Genomic DNA, 18,069 nt, shown 5'->3' with positions numbered 1-18,069 from the left:
TCTTCTTCTTTAGATTACTGGTTTTTCTGCCTTCATGTATCAATTTACTTTACCAATGGTATTGGATAGACATTGCTTTGTAGGCCTATTTTGTTATTATCTGCGGAAATATGTACGATGCAATGTATAAGGATTGAAGCAATTATAAATAGCAACATATGACATGTACATATTATAGCAAATTAAGCTTAATGTTCATTGTTCGCTTATTATAACACACAAATCGGATCTCTAAAGTTAACAAAGTACCTACAACCAAGTTGACTTGATCGGACAGGATATGTCAGAAGATTTTTGTTTTCTTGATCTTCTGAGCTATGTTATTGGAGCAGATCATCGGGATCTGATAGGATTTGTTAGTAGCGTTACGTGACATCCTAGCGTTAGCATTGAAATCAAGTTTACCTTCTATCAATCTATTTATTTCTTATTTAACTCCTTGCACCATTTTTTGACTAATTTACATTTAAATAAGGTATCGTTTTGTTTGGCAGGTGCGGTGGACAGTGCCCGCAAAGCAAACTCGACCCGCACGTGGAAAGAAGTTTGCTTTGCGTGCGTAGACGCGGGCGAGTTCCGTCTGGCGCAGATGTGCGGACTGCACATCGTGGTGCACGCTGACGAACTTGAGGATCTCATCAACTACTACCAGGTGAGTGCCGTCTACTACGTGCCGTCCCGATGGTTTAGCGTTCCGGTACGATGTTGCGTAGAAACCGTTTAGGGATATGGGTTTTATATAACTGCCTTACCGTAACAGGTTACCCAGTTACCATCTTCGGCTGCATCATCACTCACCACCACATGAGATTGCTCTCAAGGGCTAACGTAAAAACTGAAAAACGTTTGTTTTCCTGGAATAAAAAGAAGCCTATGTTACTGTCCGTCCGTTAAACTAAATCTATATTAAAAAGAAAGTTATATTTGATGGGATATTTTTTTACAAACCTCGTAGGAACCGTTTGTTTTTCTGACATAAAAAGGAGCATATGTATGCCATCCTTTAACTAACTCTTATAATCTACTCTAATCAAGTTTTTAAGTTGCTTAGTTGAGGCGTGAAGGAAGGACAAACACTTTCCCATTTATAATATTAATTACTATTGGATGATTATATATAAGGGTACAATAGGGCCGACATACAGTTTAACATTAGCCCTCAAAAATAAGAATAACGGAAAATATTACAATATAATTTTTTTTATGTTATTACAGGACCGAGGTCACTTTGATGAACTCATCAGCCTGCTTGAAGCCGCCTTAGGTCTGGAGAGAGCCCACATGGGCATGTTCACGGAGCTAGCCATCCTATATTCGAAATACAAGCCCGCCAAGATGCGCGAACACTTGGAACTGTTCTGGTCGCGTGTTAACATACCAAAGGTTCGTATAGTGTTGTTGCTTTTTTAACTACAATGTTAAATTTCTCGAATAAACGCAGTAATCTAGACTTTCGTGTTTCGTTTGTAATCGTAGATAGCCGATTGATTGAAGATTTAGATTAAACGTTGTTAGTCTTCTTCCTCAAAACTAAGCGTTGTCTCACTGGGGCTCGCTTTTAACATATTCTTGCCCACTTTGTCCACTCTACTTCTATCAATAGTTTATCCATAGCCCGTCACAAATGTATAGTACCTATACTATCGATCGTATAGTAGTTTACTGTCTAATACCATTGAAGTGTAATTGATTTCAAGGAGAACTATTGATAATTCGGCTAAATTACTTGTAGATGTCTAGTAGTAGTATTTTTTTTTAATTAAAAATATTTTAAATAATATTAGCAAAATCTAAGCTACCTTAAATTAAAAGTTTTTTACTTTCAACAATTTTTTCCTTCAATAAACTAAACAACATTTCTTTCAGGTACTGCGTGCAGCGGAACACGCGCACCTATGGTCGGAGCTCGTGTTCCTGTACGACAAATATGAAGAGTATGATAACGCGGCACTCACCATGATGCAACACCCAACCGAGGCCTGGCGAGAGGGACACTTTAAAGACATTATTACCAAGGTAATGATTCTCTATATACTATATCGTAGAAATGCATTTCTCCTATGGTATACGCGGGTATTTACTTTGTGATTGTTTCGCGATTCTAAATCTAAATGATAACATCTCTAAAAGTTTATAATATTCGCTGTGAAATGTCTGCTAGCTCATATGTTTAAATAAGGATTAGAAGTTTGGATAGCTGACTGAAAAAGTTTTCTTCAACCCAGATCGTTAACTGACCCATCCAAGTTTCTTTAAATTAAACTGGATCTAGTTGAGAAACGAACTTCCACAATGTGATTTTTTGTTTGCTGACTTTTTTTTATTTTGGGTACCTTCATGGATACCACCGCACCTGGGCATGTGCAGTGGTTACGTCGACTAAACCCAGTAGGGGATTGTTCAAACTAGTCGCGTGGTGGCTGGATCACGGGAACGCTTTGAACACATCCGTGACTTATCCAGCTGACTTAGCTGACTAAAACTTCTTACAAACATTATATCAAAATTTTTAACTTTTACAGGTCGCTAACATGGAGCTTTATTACAAAGCCATCCAATTCTATCTGGACTTCAAGCCTCTCCTACTTAACGACCTCTTGCTCGTACTGGCGCCTCGGATGGACCACACCAGAGCGGTCGCGTTCTTCACCAAAGCAGGCCACCTGCAACTTGTGAAGGCCTACCTGCGGTCCGTGCAGAGTCTCAACAACAAGGCTGTGAACGAAGCCCTTAACTCACTGCTTATAGATGAAGAGGACTATCAGGTAAGTCAATAATCATCATCATCCTGTTACTGGCCCATCACAGGTCACGGATCAATGTTATTTATACACTTTATTTGCACACCACAAAAAGAAAAGTGCATATGGCACAGGAAAAGAATAAACTTAAAAGTAAGATGCAGAAATACGGCCTTTTCCCTTGGTAGCGATCTCAGAATGAGAAGGGCTTAGGCCGTAGTTCACCAAGCTGGTCAATTGCAGATTGTTAGACATCGCACACCTTTCACATCGACATTAGGGAACTCCTATGCAAGCAGGTTTGCTTCTGATCAGTGGTGTGCATAGAGAGGGTATGCAGATGATATAAAATGAAGACCAGTGCCTGTTGCCTGTACTTGAGGGTGGGCTTTTTATAACTCTTACAATGCCTATCCTTAAGTTTTTTATAACTCATATGACAGATTCTCTTTATTTTATATGATCTGCATACCCTGTGCATACCTTCTATGCACTCCACTGCTCCTGATGTTTTCCTCCGCCTGTGTAATATTTTAATTGCTTAGTAAGCACATAACTTGGAAATGTTAGAGGTTCAAACTCGCTCCCGAAAGTTAAGCCAAAGTTCTAACCACTAGTCTGTCACTGCTTCTTTATTCTCTGTACCAGCCTGAATTAAGTAACGTCTCATTTCTTGGTGATTTAAATTTAGTAGTTTTTAGGAGATACGATAAACAAGTTGTTTATTATTTTATACAAAAATCGCACGTTAACATTAGATTTCGACAATGTTGAAAAAAAAAGGTTTCTCTTAGTAATATGGGGAATGGGTTTAAGTATTTTTTTTTTTATGACCATTTTTATATGTCCCTGAATGCTTTGGTGTTTTGACTTCTTCAGTATTGTTAGCAACAAAGTTTGATTGTGTTACCAATCTATAAATAATCCTAAAAGCTGATAAACTTTGGACAGTTCTTGACAATCATTTAACTTCCCAGGGTCTACGAACGTCGATAGACGCATTCGACAACTTCGACACAATTGCGCTGGCGCAACAATTAGAGAAACACGAACTGACTGAATTTAGAAGAATCGCCGCCTACTTATACAAAGGTACGTCTATCAACATGACTGGTAGATTCGCTACTTACTATTTGATCGATATTGTTTTGTTTAAATGTTAATATCTTGATCCATATTATTGATTTACAAGAAATTAAGTATTCTGTATGTATATATTCAATTTTATAAAAGGGGGGCTGGTCGTAAGCTCCTATTATAGTGGCCAGTGTCGTTTCAGGTAACAACCGATGGAAACAAAGTGTGGAACTGTGCAAGAAGGACGCACTCTACGCGGACGCGATGGAGTACGCGTCGGAGTCCCGGCAACCGGAAGTGGCCGAAGAGCTCCTTGATTGGTTCCTCGAGAGAAATAACTTTGAATGTTTCTCCGCCTGCCTTTACCAGGTATGATAGATTATGAACTGAACAAAACATAGGTTTCTATTTTGAAGTATATATTAAAAAATTATAAATTATTGGACTCGCTTATTTCCATGTTCACGCAACAAACAAAATCGGCCTGCAATATCTACATAGAGAGGGTTAGATGTTGATGGTAAAAAAAATATTGGCCATTGACCTGCCTTCCGCAGCCACAGCCGCCACCGCCTCTGTTTAAGGGCAGGCGTGCTTTTAAATTATCAATTATAAGTTACTAGTGGTCGCCTGCGACTTGTTAGCGTATAGGTCAACCTTCAAGGATAGACATATTTATTTAAACATTTTAAAAAGTAACAACCGTCATACATCGTACGAAACGAAACTTAAACAGTTTATGCATCGCATCCACCGGAAGCTCTTTGTAACATTTTTCATTGATGCTTCGGCTCTGCTGGTCGTAGCGCGATGTAACATAGTATTTCCTTCCTTATTAGTAGTAGTAATAAGTAAATGAACTATCCAACACAAAACGATTTTTCCCATACGAACCTCGAGTTCCTGAGATTATCGCGTTCAACCTAACAAACTCTTCAGCTTTATAATATTAGTATAAACAGAATTAAATTAATTATTATTGAATTGAAGTATATTAGTTATTCATATTTTCCTTTTGCTTTGGATAATTACATTTTAAAATTTAATTGCAAGAAGACATTGTGTTAATCATTCCGATTTTTTTCTAGTGTTACGATTTGCTGAAACCTGACGTAGTAATCGAATTAGCGTGGAGGCACAATATAATGGACTTCGCTATGCCGTTCCTTATTCAGGTAAGACTTTAAAATACATGTCTATCACACTGATGTCAGTTGATACCACAAGGCCTTTTTTACACACGCCGTACCCATAACACAACGTACGTTACGTACGGTACGTAGTCGTAACGAATAAAAATACACACTTTCACATTTCTAGTGCAGTATCGCAGTTTTAAAATTAATTAAATAATTTATTAATGCAAACGTTTTTAGTTTTTAAGGCAAAGATTTTTTTTAAATTTATTTTACGGCCATGGATTCAAGGCCTTAAAAATATAACATTTAAGCTTAAAACTAAGATTACTTAAAATATTACATTTTAGCTTAAAAGTAAATAATTATCATTTTCTTTGAAACATTAAAAAAAAACAACATAAGAATTAATATAAAAACTAAGATTTTAGTTACAAAGGCAAAGTTTGTTTGCCGTGGTATGTGCAGTGGCGTGCATAAAGGGTATGCACAGGGTACGCAGATGATATAAAATGAAGAAAATCTCCAGTATGAATTATAAAAACTTGAGGGTAGGCTTTTTTATAACTCTTACAATGCCTGTCCTTAAGTTTGTTATAACTCGTACTGGAGATATTCTTCATTTTATATCATCTGCATACCCTGTGCATACCCTCTATGCACGCCACTGGGTATGTGCCACACACACATAAGGCTTTATAGGGCGTTTTCCGTCCATGCCCTGCTAAGTGTTGATCTAGTTGTCCACTAACCATTAGATCCACCTGCAAAAAACCGTAAGCATTTGCATAAGAACATGAAGCCGCGAGAAGCAATTATTTTAATACACGAATTTTACAGACGGTACGCGAGCTCACAACAAAAGTGGAGAAATTAGAAGAAGCTGATGCAAAACGCAGCACCGAAAGTGCCGAGCAGGAAGCCAAGCCCGCGATGATCATGGAGCCGCAGCTTATGCTCACCGCTGGTAAGAACTAAACCATAGTCTGGCGTTATTGGTATTTACGTCATTATATTTATTACACCACAAATCAACCGTATCACTTACTAGCTTTTTTACAAATAAACAAACTAACAAATCGTTCTACTCTATAATTATCATCATCATCATGGACTTCCACTGCTGGAGAGAAATCTTTTATAGGGAATTAAAAATACGACAGTCTTGTGCCGCTTAGGACTAGGACTCCCAACAAGTCGTTGATGTCATCTTTTCGCCTTGTTGGGGGCGGACCAACGCTGCGACCAACATCTATCGGTTCTCTCTCTCTGTGTATTGTCGTAGTATATATATATATATATATATATATATACTACGACAATGCACAGATCGCCACCTCGCCCCAAAGGAAGCGTAGCTTGTGTTATGGGTACTAAGATAGCTGTTGAACATTTTTATGAATATAATATACATAAATACTTATAATATACAGATATACTCAGCCACTGAAAAACAATCGTGTTCATCACACAAACATTATCCAGTTGTGGGAATCGAACCCACGGCCAAGGAGAGCAGGGTCGCTGCCCACTGCGCCATTCGGCCGTCAAATCTCTTTATAAAATTAATATGGAATAAATATGACTCAAGTACCACCATTTCCTGTAACAGGCCCCTCGATGCCGTACCCCGGCGTGGCAGCACAAGCGTCATCGCCCTACGCCTACGCAGCCCAGGCTCCGTCACCCGCGCCCTACCACGGCTACGGCATGTAGGGACCCGCCGCCCCGCACTGGCGGGCCATGGCCACATACAACAACTTCTGAGCATACCACACCAACGGACTGTACACCCGACACCCTACAATACACCCTACGACCCACCGAAACGCCATGGAAATGCTTATAAACAGTGAAGTTGCACTAACAAGGATTGATTATATCTAAAACATTACCGCAAGTATGCGGATCAGCGATTAACACATGCGACCAAGTAGCCTGCATACGTCGTGCGAGACTTTTCTGGTTACTATGTAAAAACCATTCTAAATACCTCGCATCATGGTTTAAGAGTGCGTTATATTAAAGTGTAGACTAGCCGAGCGAAGACAAGAAGTACGGAAATCTAATCAGTTGTACATTTTGTCCACGCTTTAGTGCAAACAGTATTAGCGGTTAGAAAAAAAGCGTCTGACAGTAAAATTATACTATCTAAGCCTTGGCTAAGTGCCTGGACACTTAATTTAACTGCACCAATGATAAACCATCACCTCAACTGAGCCTGGTGGGTTACAACAGAAGTTCTTTCTGGCACCATTTGGGTGCTAAAACTTTTTTAAATATTTAGATCTATCTGTTCGCTAAATCAGTCGCACAGTCAGGTTGAAGTCTTTAAGTATGCGACAAGAAAATTCTTGCATAAAACGTACTCACTAAACTAATTTTATCGATCTCTATTGTTAATATCCACAAAAAACGGATGCAACAAGTCAATAGATCGATATCAAATTGCATGTAAGATCTGACGTCAAAATAACCATGTTGTCGTGTATTTATGGTGTACCACGTAATAAACTCTATTGCATTTTCGATAAAGAATGCTATTAAATATAAACTTCAAAATATAATAGATTTTTTTTATTAAGTAGCATGGCCTAATTCAGATGTTTAGTTCCATAAAAATGGCGACTTAATCGAAAATGGTGAGAGATTTAAAATATAGTTTTGATGGTAGTAGGTGGGTCCAACAATGCAGCTGAATGGTAATGTCGGCCTGTACAAACATATTTAAATATTTCATAGCTCTCAAATTTACAAACATTTAATGTAGAGAGTTCAATAAATAGTTATCTAATGTTGATATTTGTAGGGATTCAATCGCCTTAATTGTCAAAAAAAAGGCTGCTAATCAAAACTTTTAAATCTACATAGAATATGTACTTCAATTATAAATAGTGTTTCCCCTATTAGCAAGTAGATTGAATCTCTATAACAAAAAGCTTTTTTCATAAGATGTCATGTTCATGCTCCATTATTTATTTTTCGAACGTTACAAAACGTTCTATTAAAGTTTATGCCTTATGTTAATTATTCAAAGTCACTCTTACTTAATAGTTAGTATGCACTTGGGGTCATATCTTTACCCGTTTTTAATGCAGTGCAAATGTTGTATGAAAATGGAGGCAAAAATAAAATGTAGGACATGTAATAAAATTGACAATATACAGCTAAGTTTCTTTGGTCTTGGAAAACTTGAAAATATGAATCATGTTATTTATTCAATTTAATAAAACTGTGTATAATGTATTAAAAATTAGCAAGTTTATTGTTACTCGCTACAGTTACTTGAGCTGTATCCAAATGTTCTATTCATCAGAGCTTAGATATGCCACTAGGTGTATAGATAACACGTGTATATACTTAGTGATTGTTTCTCGAGACATTCAAGTCCGATAACATAGTAGCTATTTGAATTAAAACACATAAAAATCTAAAGTATGAGCAAAATATTGTATAAGTGGAAATTTAAATTCTGATATTGTTCAATAGTAAATACTTTATTGAAATATTAAATTAAAATTTGTTGAGATGTTTTATATTGAATTCATGAGACCAGTGCTAATGCTTTATAGAGTTTCTGACAATAGTGCAATAATTAATTAATTTGGCATTAAGTGAGACGATTTTACCTCTGGATTACTGAAATAATTGTAGACATCAGTCAGGTATATTGCTTGGGATACTTTTTCAACTGTTATGTTTGTATTTTTTTTAATAATTAATCAAATTCAAATTGCCAGTCTGGACTCTACGACGAATGGACTCTATCCAGGGGTAACAACATCTGACAGGTTACATTCTTATAGAGTGGAAGAATGATCAAGATTTCCGGTTTACAAAAATATATCTAAAAGATTAAAAATGAGTATTGTTATATGTATATAATGCTTTCGAAGTAGACCTTGATATGGGAGGTTCAATTAAATAAGGAAGCAAACCTCCTGATAAATGGAAAGCTAACAGTAATAAGATTGTAGGTACGATTAGTTTTAGTTTAGGCGGATATAGCACTACGATGTTATTATTTTGGATTAATTTGTTTGCGAGCGTGTGGTATGTTTGTATATGTCACGCGTGTTGCTTGTGTTGCGTCATTTATCACACCTTGGTATGCCTTCATTAGATAATACTTAATATTATTACTTATAGTTGAAAATGAGCGGCCCTCTGAAGGCTTTTGTTATTACCTATCAACAATTTTTATAGAGATTATTATAGTTTTTTTTGACGTTATCTCCAAATATGCTGTTATAATAATTGTCAGCTCCACAGCTACCGTTTCACTGTATTATTATGGTCGGAGTATAATCAAATACTTAATATTATAATCAATAAGTAATTGTTGAAATATTCATTTAAATCATTCCTGTCGCTAACATAAAAGTTTACATTTCAACAGCAAGGTCAATGTCGCAGTATTTACTCCATTATGTACATTGTAATGTTTTGCTACACTAACATACTCTCTTAAATCTATGGTTAAGAACAGTAAACTGAACTCCTGACATGTAGTTATATAAATTTAATACCTATCCACAATTGTTATAAACTTAAATTGTTCAAACATTTACTATGTACAAAAATGGAGTAACAACTATGAATGCTTGCCTTAATATAATGAAGCAGAAAATTAATTCATTGATTAATTATTATAATTTAATACATTATTAGTATTGTATTTATTCGTGTATGATACTATTTTCCCTGAATTTTATTACGGTAAGATTATATTATATTAATAAATTAATTTGTGGATTTTTTTTTTATACTTAGGAAAGTTGCACAGCTAGAGCTGAAGTGCGTAAAGATAATTTCTTCAATCGTCTAATAGTACTTCCAATTTGTACGGTTATAGGTATAATACACACAATACAGTGAATTCCGTTTGTACTATTGAAATAACGATGGAGCAAATTATGTCGTGCAGAAGTCTCTAATGTCATGTCCACAATCTTCTTTTTTTGGAAAAGATAATGGCGAGTGGCAAGCACGAGCGGCGCGGCCCTTCCACAATACAGTATAATTTATTATCAATAGATAGGCAACTTTAACATTTATTTCTATCGAGAAAATTTTACTTTATCTTGTAAGGCTAGCTATCACCGCAGAAAAATAATAACATATCTTTTTTTTGGCGGTGAAGAACTGTAACAAGAGGTCCCACAGACCGTTCAAATTAACTTTAAGCGGGCACTGACGGTACTGAAGCATTCAGTGTTGCTTAATGATATGGAGGGTAGAGGTAAGGAGAGTCATCTGTGTATATGAAAGTGTCGTCAAAATGTATTAAATTAGGATGGCGCCACATTTGCATCAGGGTAACTCTTAAAGAAGCGCCAAATATAAATATTGTTAGAGTAGGCTTGAAAAATAAACAAGGAAGTCAGGTTATATTTACCACAATATTTTGTACAACGTAAGTTGTTGAAATTCTCAATAATTAACTACTTTAGTCGATAATGACATTAAATTTTTTAACTCTGCATACTTCAATTCATCTACGATTGCTACATTCATACCATACCCTGTGCATACACCAGCGCCATTGTGGAGGATTTTTGAACTGTTATTTAGCGCATACACTGGACACTTTTTCAACTTTTCTCCCATATAAGATGACTCTCCTTACGTAGAGGTAACCTCCGTACTTTATGAAATGTGTGTCCCTAATATTAGTAACTATCAGAGGGTAGTGAAGGTATTCTAATGGTATATAGATACCACCACAGTGAGCCTTGCAGACCCATTCACACTGCCCCAGCCAATATTGAGCTCCCACGGGTTCACCCCCACAGTTGAAATTTGGAAATTTGTAATTTCTGAATTTTGTGCTTGTCCGATTGGCTAGTTACCACGCTACTGACGAAGACGTATTGCTGAGTGATTGAAGGTTCCGGTTAGATATCAGGTATAAACTGATTTAGGGGTATACGTTTAATAAAACTCCTATACCCATAACAAGTTAGCCAGCTACTAGCTTAAACCGCATCATCACATACCACCGAGTAAGATTGCAGTCGATTGCTAATATAGACAAATCTGATATTTGTGTAAGCAAAATTAAAACATACTATCTTCAAACAAAAAGAGGTTCCGACAGATTAGTCCCTATTAGTTATTCATCTGGATTACTAACATTTAACTATAAAGTTTTATAATAGTATTCAAAGTGAAACTTCTTTAGTAGGTGGTGGTTATTTGAAACTCGATGAAACGAAAATGCGTTACGATTAAGAAACAATATATACATAAATATATATAAGAGAATCAGTTAGAATACATTACACATTTGTTTGCTATTTTGGTTTCCGTGGTTTGTGATTAAAATATTAAATCACTTTCAAAGCTTGGTAAAAATAATAAACCTTATACCTATTTATCCTAAAACTTTATCAATCTCATTCTCCCACTTTTCCAAAGTTTCACTTTTGCTGTGTACATGAACATTCAAAAATCCTCCACAATAGCGCTGGTGGACGCACAGGGTATGGTATGAATGTAGCAATCGTAGATTAATTGAAGTATGCCGAGTTAAAAAATTTAATGTCATTATCGACTAAAGTAGTTAATTATTGAGAATTTCAACAACTTACGTTGTACAAAATATTGTGGTAAATATAACCTTACTTCCTTGTTTATTTTTCAAGCCTACTCTAACAATATTTGGTTTGGCGCTTCTTTTAAGAGTTACCTTGATGCAAATGTGGCACCATCCTAATTTAATACATTTTGACGACACTTTTTCTATGGAGGGTAGAGGTAAGGAGAGTCATCGTATATGGGAGAAAAGTTGAAAAAGTGTCCAGTGTATGCGCTAAATAACAGTTCAAAAATCCTCCACAATGGCGCTGGTGGATGCACAGGGTATGGTATGAATGTAGCAATCGTAGATGAATTGAAGTATGCCGAGTTAAACAATATAATGTCATTATCGACTAAAGTAGTTAATTATTGAGAATTTCAACAACTTACGTTGTACCAAATATTGTGGTAAATATAACGTTACTTCCTTGTATCTCCATACTTCCTTGTTTATTTTTCAAGCCTACTCTAACAATATTTATATTTGGCGCTTCTTTTAAGAGTTACCCTGATGCAAATGTGGCGCCATCCTAATTTAATACATTTTGACGACACTTTTTCATATACACAGATGACTCTCCTTACCTCTACCCTCCATAACTTTTTCATATACACAGATGATCCTCCTTACCTCTACCCTCCATAATTACTATAAAACGACTGCGTAAATATTTAACAAATTATAACAGGGTAGATGTAAAACCAAGTTTGACAACACAGCGCAAGATAGCCAACCATCTACTAGTACTGAGGTAAAATAACTATGAACGGTCTTTAATCTATGCTTCACTTATTTATTTACCATTCTGTGGTTTCCTTCCTGAGGATCTTGGTCAATGATCTCTAGGTACTAATTCGTTTTTGTACACTGTGGTTATCATATTGGTATACCGGTCTGTGGTGATTTAAGGTTTTTAAATTTAACCTAGGATTTAACCCTAAAGTTTAAATTCTTGAAATATATTATGCCATATAAGCGTAAAAAATACCACGTTGGTGATACTCATTTGAAAAAGCGCTGGCGCGTGCGTAACAGGAAAAAAGATCTTGACGAAATTGATGTTGATCTTAAAGAGGGTAAGCCATGCTTTATTACTGATGATGTATATACTGACATGTTATTGTTTTTAAAGGTTACATAAACTTATATATTTTTTAGAAAATGCTGAGAAATTACTAAATCAAGACGTAAACTTGGATATTCCTGGTGCTGCACAGCATTACTGCCTCCACTGTGCCCGCTATTTTATAGAAGAACGGGCGCTGTCAGAACATTTCAAAACAAAAGTACATAAAAGGAGATTGAAAGCTTTAGAGTTGGAACCGTACAGTATAGAGGAATCAGAACGAGCTGGTGGTTATGGTAGCTTTAAGCTCCCCACTAAGCGCAAAATTTTCACTCAGAACAGTGATAAGCAGGACATAACAGATAGAGATGATGAAGTTTTAGAAGATAGTCCAAATAAGCGAAAAAAAACTGATGAAAATGATGCGTAATTTGTTGATCAGCAAATCATTTCTTTTCAAGATATTTAAACGATCCTCTGCTCTTTTCATAAATGGACCAAAAGCAACAGATAATTTTGTTTATGTAACACCACATATAGATTTTCCTGAGCGAATTAAACAGAAAGATGTTTTAAAAAGTGAATTATTTAAAAGACAAGCACAGATTAATCTTCACAAACTAGAGGACCTATGGTCTGTGTATGAAGAATTAAAAACAAAAAAAATGGAATTGGAAAGGAAAAAAGTACAAGTCTCTTCAGAACTTGGAAACCTATTAAAAGAAGGGGCCGAAGGAGATGGTATTGAAAAGCTAAAAATACAATTGGCTCTGTTAAAAGAAAATATTAAAAAACTTAAGGTACCTTTATGGTCAGCTGAAGAAATGGCAGTAGTGGAATCACTAAAACTACCAAACACATTACATCCTCTAACACCAGATCAAGGCAGGAATATCATTTATCAGTACAGTTCATTGCCTTCAAATAGTAAAAACCACTTGGAAATTGGTAAAAATCAGAATTTAATACATTTTACAAAAAATGAGAATTATTATTTACAGGGTAATGCAGCTGTATTTGAACTAGGAGCAAAATTTTATCTGAGTAAAATATTAAAACAAAATAACTTTATACAGTTTTGTAACACTGACTTCACTAAAAGCTTGGTAGTCGAGGGATGTGGTTTGGATCATACAGATCCTAATACAACATTTATTTTGCATAATAATGAAGATGCTGAAGGAAATTCAGATAGCAGATTACATTTAACAGGAGCTGGTTCAATCTATTCATTTTTTGCTTATCACACTAAAAATGTTTTACATCATAAAGTGCTGCCACTTAAATATTTTGCTATAGGGAGACAGTATGTTCCTTCACCTACAGAAGAAGACAGTCTATTTCATGTGAGCCAAAGTTCTGTTGTTGAAATGTTTATTGTCACAAAAAATTGCACAGAACTTGATGCAATTTTGGATGATGTCATTGTCATAATTAAAGATATATACGCACAACTTGGTTACCATTTTCGTTTGAGTTTGGTTCCAGCTAATCAATTAAACATGTGGGAGTCATTAAGGTTGAGTATAGAAATGTACTCTGGCTCACAGAAAGATTATGTTGAAGTCGGAAATATCTCTTTGAGTGGAGACTTTATAAGCAAAAGACTTATGGTTACGTACACTGAAGAAAAGCAAACTAAATTCCCACATATTTTGTCAGGTACAATTTTAAATGTACCCAAGTTTCTAGCATGTGTTTTAGAGCAATCCAGTGATTTTGTTGTACCAGAACCGTTCAGAGTAGAAAATTGGAGTGTATAACTTGATTACATTTAGTATTGCTTGGTACAGTACATAAACTTTAAATAATAAAAAATGCTAACCATTCATAAATGTTTTATTTGCAACAACAGAAAACTAAACACAAAATTTGTGACCAGAAGTATGAAAATACTTCATTTAAATTGCAATAATACTAATAACTTCAATACAATTTGAAATGTTGACTAAATTTATACATAGTAGCTATTAATGCAAATTCATCATTAAAGATGTTCATTGCATATAAAGTTTATTTATCAATTTTAATATAAATTATCAATTTTTCAAGAATTATTTTATGAGGTCAAATTGAAATGCACTCTTTTCCCAATGAGGCTTTTCTGGATCAATAGGTGATTGCATACTTATTTCAATTAAATCCATATGTCCTGACTTACTTAGCAGCATAATGGTGTGTGCTCTGAAATATATGAAATATCATAATTGCTCAGCACTGTTAACAAAGCCAACTTTCATTGGACTGGAGATTGGAGTTTAATAATTTTTACAACTCATTATCTCCAAAGGTATAGCGTGGATAAAATTTAATTTCTATCTCTGGGTTGGTGCTACTGAGAATGTCTTAGCAGATAAAGCTAAGACCTATTCATAGAACCTGTGCCCGATTGTATCTAAATCATGTTAGCCACTAAGCCAACAAAGCATTTGAAACAAAAGACTAAACTTGTGTATTATAATGTTCCAAAGAATAAGAATAATTTTGTACCTTGTACCATATTTCCCCTGTGGGATGTCAACAAAAATTGAACTTAATTCTTTATAAAGCTTTGGTTGTCTGCTCTCTAACTGGTCATCTGGTAAATGGCTAGAAATAAAATACTTAAATGTGATATATAGAATATACTAGTAGGAGTAGAGCTTTTTGTGACAGAGCTTATCCGGGGAAGTACTATCGCCATGCTTATTTATAAGCAGCATTGCAATGTTATAATGCTGTTCTTGGCCTACAGCGCATGGTTGGCAGTATAATCACTGGCATATGAGGCTTAACACCTACACCTCAGATTGATGGACACTAGGAGGTATGTTGAAGGATGGGCTCGTTACATGCCCTGGGAAGTGTTGCTCTGTTTAAAGATGACTAGCGCACCCAGCCCGCTTCGCCGGGCTAGATTTTGCTATATTTTATTTAAACAATAAACTAATGATGTACATTAAATTATGTACAAAAATTTAATGATGTACATAAAATTTTTAATTTAAGTCTCATAATATATTCAATCATTTATTTCTCTCCAAATTCATTCTCTTTTATTCTCTTCTCGAGCGGGTGAAGATCATTATCTACACCCATGTACACCCAACAATAGAATATCATAGTAAATAAAAGCTGCATTTGACAGTTCAAAAATAGGAGTGCTCCGATTGTCACCAAACTTTACAGGATTACTCGCCAGGTCAATCCAATCCGAGATTCCCTGAAAGTTTTATTGAAATCGGTCCAGCCGTTTCGGAGCCTATACGGAACATACCCACACACTTTCTCTTTTATATATATATAGATGGCTTCAATTTACTTCATATATATACATATGTTCTGTGATACACAAATCTCTTAACAAAACTTAACTTACATAGAAAAGTAGTGCTTTCCGTTTAACACTATCTTCTGGAAAAAGAAAAGCACTTTTTTCAGGCTTTCCTGACTACAGAATTGGCACTTTTCTAATACAAGGTAAATTTGATGAAAAAGTTTTGTATCTGTTTGGACATGCATCATTCAGGTTACTGAGTTTTACAAAACTAGTTACAATTATTAGGGTTTATTTTCAATAGTAATTCTACTACTATATTTAACACAGGTAATAAACAAACCTTTCTTTATTTTTTAATAGGCATGTCAGTTCATCAATTAGTTGTGATTTATCCATTATTTTGTTTAACCTGCCACATATATCTGTAAGATAATTCTTGCCAGCTTCAACTTTCTTTAATGGCTTGTCTGGAAGGGAATTACTAAATCCTAAGTATGTATCCGGCCATTGATAAATATTGTCAGTTGCATTGCTATAAGTCTTTATTTTGGGTGTTGGAGTGCTGAAACAAATATTTTACTAATTTTTTTTTTATTTACAATATGTAAAAAAAATTGTTTGCTCTTGTGTATATATTGTACCATAATTTAGTTTGAATAACATACAATATTCACACAAAGATTCATTTCATACCAACACAATCATTGTGCGCTTATTTATTTAAAAGTGATTTTAATAATGTAAACTTACATGCCTGGGTGTAAAAGATTTTGAGTACAGGAACTGACCTGCACTATAAGATAATTTGATTAACATTTATTATATTAATTTCTACCACCAATCCACACTGGGCTAGTGTGGTGGACTATGGCCTTACCCCTACTCATTGTGGGAGGAGACCTGTGCTCTGTAGTGGGCTGTTAATGGGTTGATGTGATAATGATGATGACGATATTAATTTATAGTCTTACCCAAAATCCACTGACAAAAATAAAAATACATTACATTGCATGGAATAATTGTGAATAAATTCAACATACTCTGACAAAGGCATTGTACTTTTCATATAGTCTGAAACGATTCTACCCCTGCCTGTAAAAAGATTATAAATGTTAAATAAGAGAATTTCCAGTTTTCAACTGTGATGGTACTTAAACTAATAAAACCAACCCACTTTTAGCACTTTCCTTCTTTACTCCCGGTAAGTTTAATAACAATCCTAGCTTTCCACGAGTTGGAGAGACAGCCATCCATGTTCCTCCTTCACAACCTGGTTCCAAATCTTTACCTAAATAAAACAAAATTAAATAAATAAACTACGAGAATACACACATCCCCTTCCAGACCCAAAGTAAGCATAGCTTGTGTTATGGCTACTAAGATGACTGATGAATATTTTATGAATGATGTACATAAATACTTAGAATAATATAAATATACCTGAAATAAAAACAGGTGAAAAATTTTACTGTTGCAATTACCAATTTCTAAAATTGCATGTGCATAAGATAATAAAAACTATATACATATATATAATTTAAGCCAAAAATTAAATATTAATATTATAATAAAATAATAGGCTTGTTACAGGGTGCAATCTTTACAAATTACATAATTCTTATGTAATTTGTAAAGATTGCACCCTGCATAGTAAGAAAGGCTGCTAGAGCTCTATTAACATGACACTGTATGTGTGCTTTTTCAGTTCTACACAAATGATTGCAATAAATGCCTTATTAAACTTAGTGCTATGGCAGTATGGTTTTACATGAGGAACTTTACGAAGAGTAGCTATTACTATTAGTAAACTCTTTTAAATTTGGTCTTTAAACAATTTTAAATTTGGTCTTTAAACAAAATTAATTTTTATCAAGTATTGTTGGTACAGGAGTTGTTTTATAGTAAACCTATAATAAAATGAAAAAAAAACACCTCCGTATACATTAGAATCCTCGTTCCAGGGCGCCATACACTGCGCGGGTCGCTCAAAGTGTTCATCTCTATTTGAAATTAGAATAAGGCTATAGTCACTTTCAGTTTCGTTTACTCCATTATAAATGAAAACAATACACATAATTAACAACCCCTAAAAAAACAACACAAATATTTTTCAAAATAAATAGCCTTTGTCAATTTTGACTTCGTTGACACATGACATTCCTCAGCAGCCTAGGCTAGACTATGTTGACTACTATTGAGTTAAGTCG

At 34.9% G+C, this 18,069-nt stretch overlaps 4 protein-coding genes across 10 annotated transcripts in view; 3 read left to right on the top strand and 1 right to left on the bottom strand.

The window, feature by feature from the left end:
* The window catches only part of LOC120628303 (clathrin heavy chain), a 30,459-nt gene extending 22,701 nt beyond the window's left edge, over nt 1–7,758 (top strand). For both annotated transcript variants that reach the window (XM_039896612.1, XM_039896611.1), the window contains exons 21-29: nt 495–652; nt 1,216–1,383; nt 1,867–2,016; nt 2,523–2,765; nt 3,719–3,833; nt 4,021–4,187; nt 4,907–4,993; nt 5,795–5,921; nt 6,567–7,758. In XM_039896612.1, the coding sequence (XP_039752546.1) occupies nt 495–652; nt 1,216–1,383; nt 1,867–2,016; nt 2,523–2,765; nt 3,719–3,833; nt 4,021–4,187; nt 4,907–4,993; nt 5,795–5,921; nt 6,567–6,670 (1,319 nt within the window). In that variant the 3' untranslated portion in view covers nt 6,671–7,758. The remainder of the gene's footprint in view (nt 1–494; nt 653–1,215; nt 1,384–1,866; nt 2,017–2,522; nt 2,766–3,718; nt 3,834–4,020; nt 4,188–4,906; nt 4,994–5,794; nt 5,922–6,566) is intronic.
* Nucleotides 7,759–12,368: 4,610 nt separating this feature from the next.
* LOC120628061 (zinc finger protein 593 homolog) lies at nt 12,369–13,066 on the top strand. The gene is made up of 2 exons (XM_039896261.1): nt 12,369–12,613; nt 12,696–13,066. The coding sequence occupies exons 1-2, from the start codon at nt 12,502–12,504 to the stop codon at nt 13,031–13,033; spliced, it is 450 nt and encodes a 149-aa protein (XP_039752195.1). The 5' UTR covers nt 12,369–12,501; the 3' UTR covers nt 13,034–13,066.
* On the top strand, nt 13,038–14,432 carry LOC120627898 (serine--tRNA synthetase-like protein Slimp; the record flags this gene model as incomplete). Its single annotated transcript, XM_039896020.1, has 1 exon — nt 13,038–14,432. A coding segment is annotated over one exon (1,329 nt), but the record flags the coding sequence as incomplete, so codon positions are not given.
* LOC120628060 (transport and Golgi organization protein 2) lies at nt 14,425–18,031 on the bottom strand. 6 transcript variants are annotated; one of them, XM_039896254.1, is made up of 7 exons: nt 17,795–18,031; nt 17,037–17,150; nt 16,834–16,954; nt 16,617–16,655; nt 16,203–16,424; nt 15,094–15,192; nt 14,425–14,787 (listed from the first exon to the last, which is right to left on the bottom strand). In XM_039896254.1, the coding sequence occupies exons 1-7, from the start codon at nt 17,934–17,936 to the stop codon at nt 14,658–14,660; spliced, it is 867 nt and encodes a 288-aa protein (XP_039752188.1). In that variant the 5' UTR covers nt 17,937–18,031; the 3' UTR covers nt 14,425–14,657. The 6 variants fall into 6 exon arrangements, with proteins under 6 accessions (XP_039752188.1, XP_039752191.1, XP_039752194.1 ...); XM_039896257.1 differs by having other exon boundaries at nt 16,903–16,954; XM_039896260.1 differs by having other exon boundaries at nt 17,805–17,940.
* Between the last annotated feature and the right edge of the window lie 38 nt (nt 18,032–18,069).

This window comes from Pararge aegeria, chromosome 12 (genome assembly GCF_905163445.1).
Source record: "Pararge aegeria chromosome 12, ilParAegt1.1, whole genome shotgun sequence".
Lineage (NCBI taxonomy): Eukaryota > Metazoa > Arthropoda > Insecta > Lepidoptera > Nymphalidae > Pararge > Pararge aegeria.
The sequence above is the reverse complement of the archived record's forward strand: the minus strand, read 5'-3'. Positions and strand labels throughout refer to the sequence as shown.

Bases quoted from the DNA above. Each gene is read 5' to 3' on its own strand.
- LOC120628060 (XM_039896254.1), bottom strand. From the start codon at position 17,936: ATGTGTATTGTTTTCATTTATAATGGAGTAAACGAAACTGAAAGTGAC. The intron at 17,151-17,794 runs GTGTTTTTTTTT...TGTTTTATTTAG, and splicing joins GGATTCTAATGTATACGGAG to GTAAAGATTTGGAACCAGGT. The intron at 16,656-16,833 runs GTAAGACTATAA...ATTATCTTATAG, and splicing joins TTTTTGTCAGTGGATTTTGG to TGCAGGTCAGTTCCTGTACT.
- LOC120628061 (XM_039896261.1), top strand. From the start codon at position 12,502: ATGCCATATAAGCGTAAAAAATACCACGTTGGTGATACTCATTTGAAA. The intron at 12,614-12,695 runs GTAAGCCATGCT...TATATTTTTTAG, and splicing joins TGATGTTGATCTTAAAGAGG to AAAATGCTGAGAAATTACTA.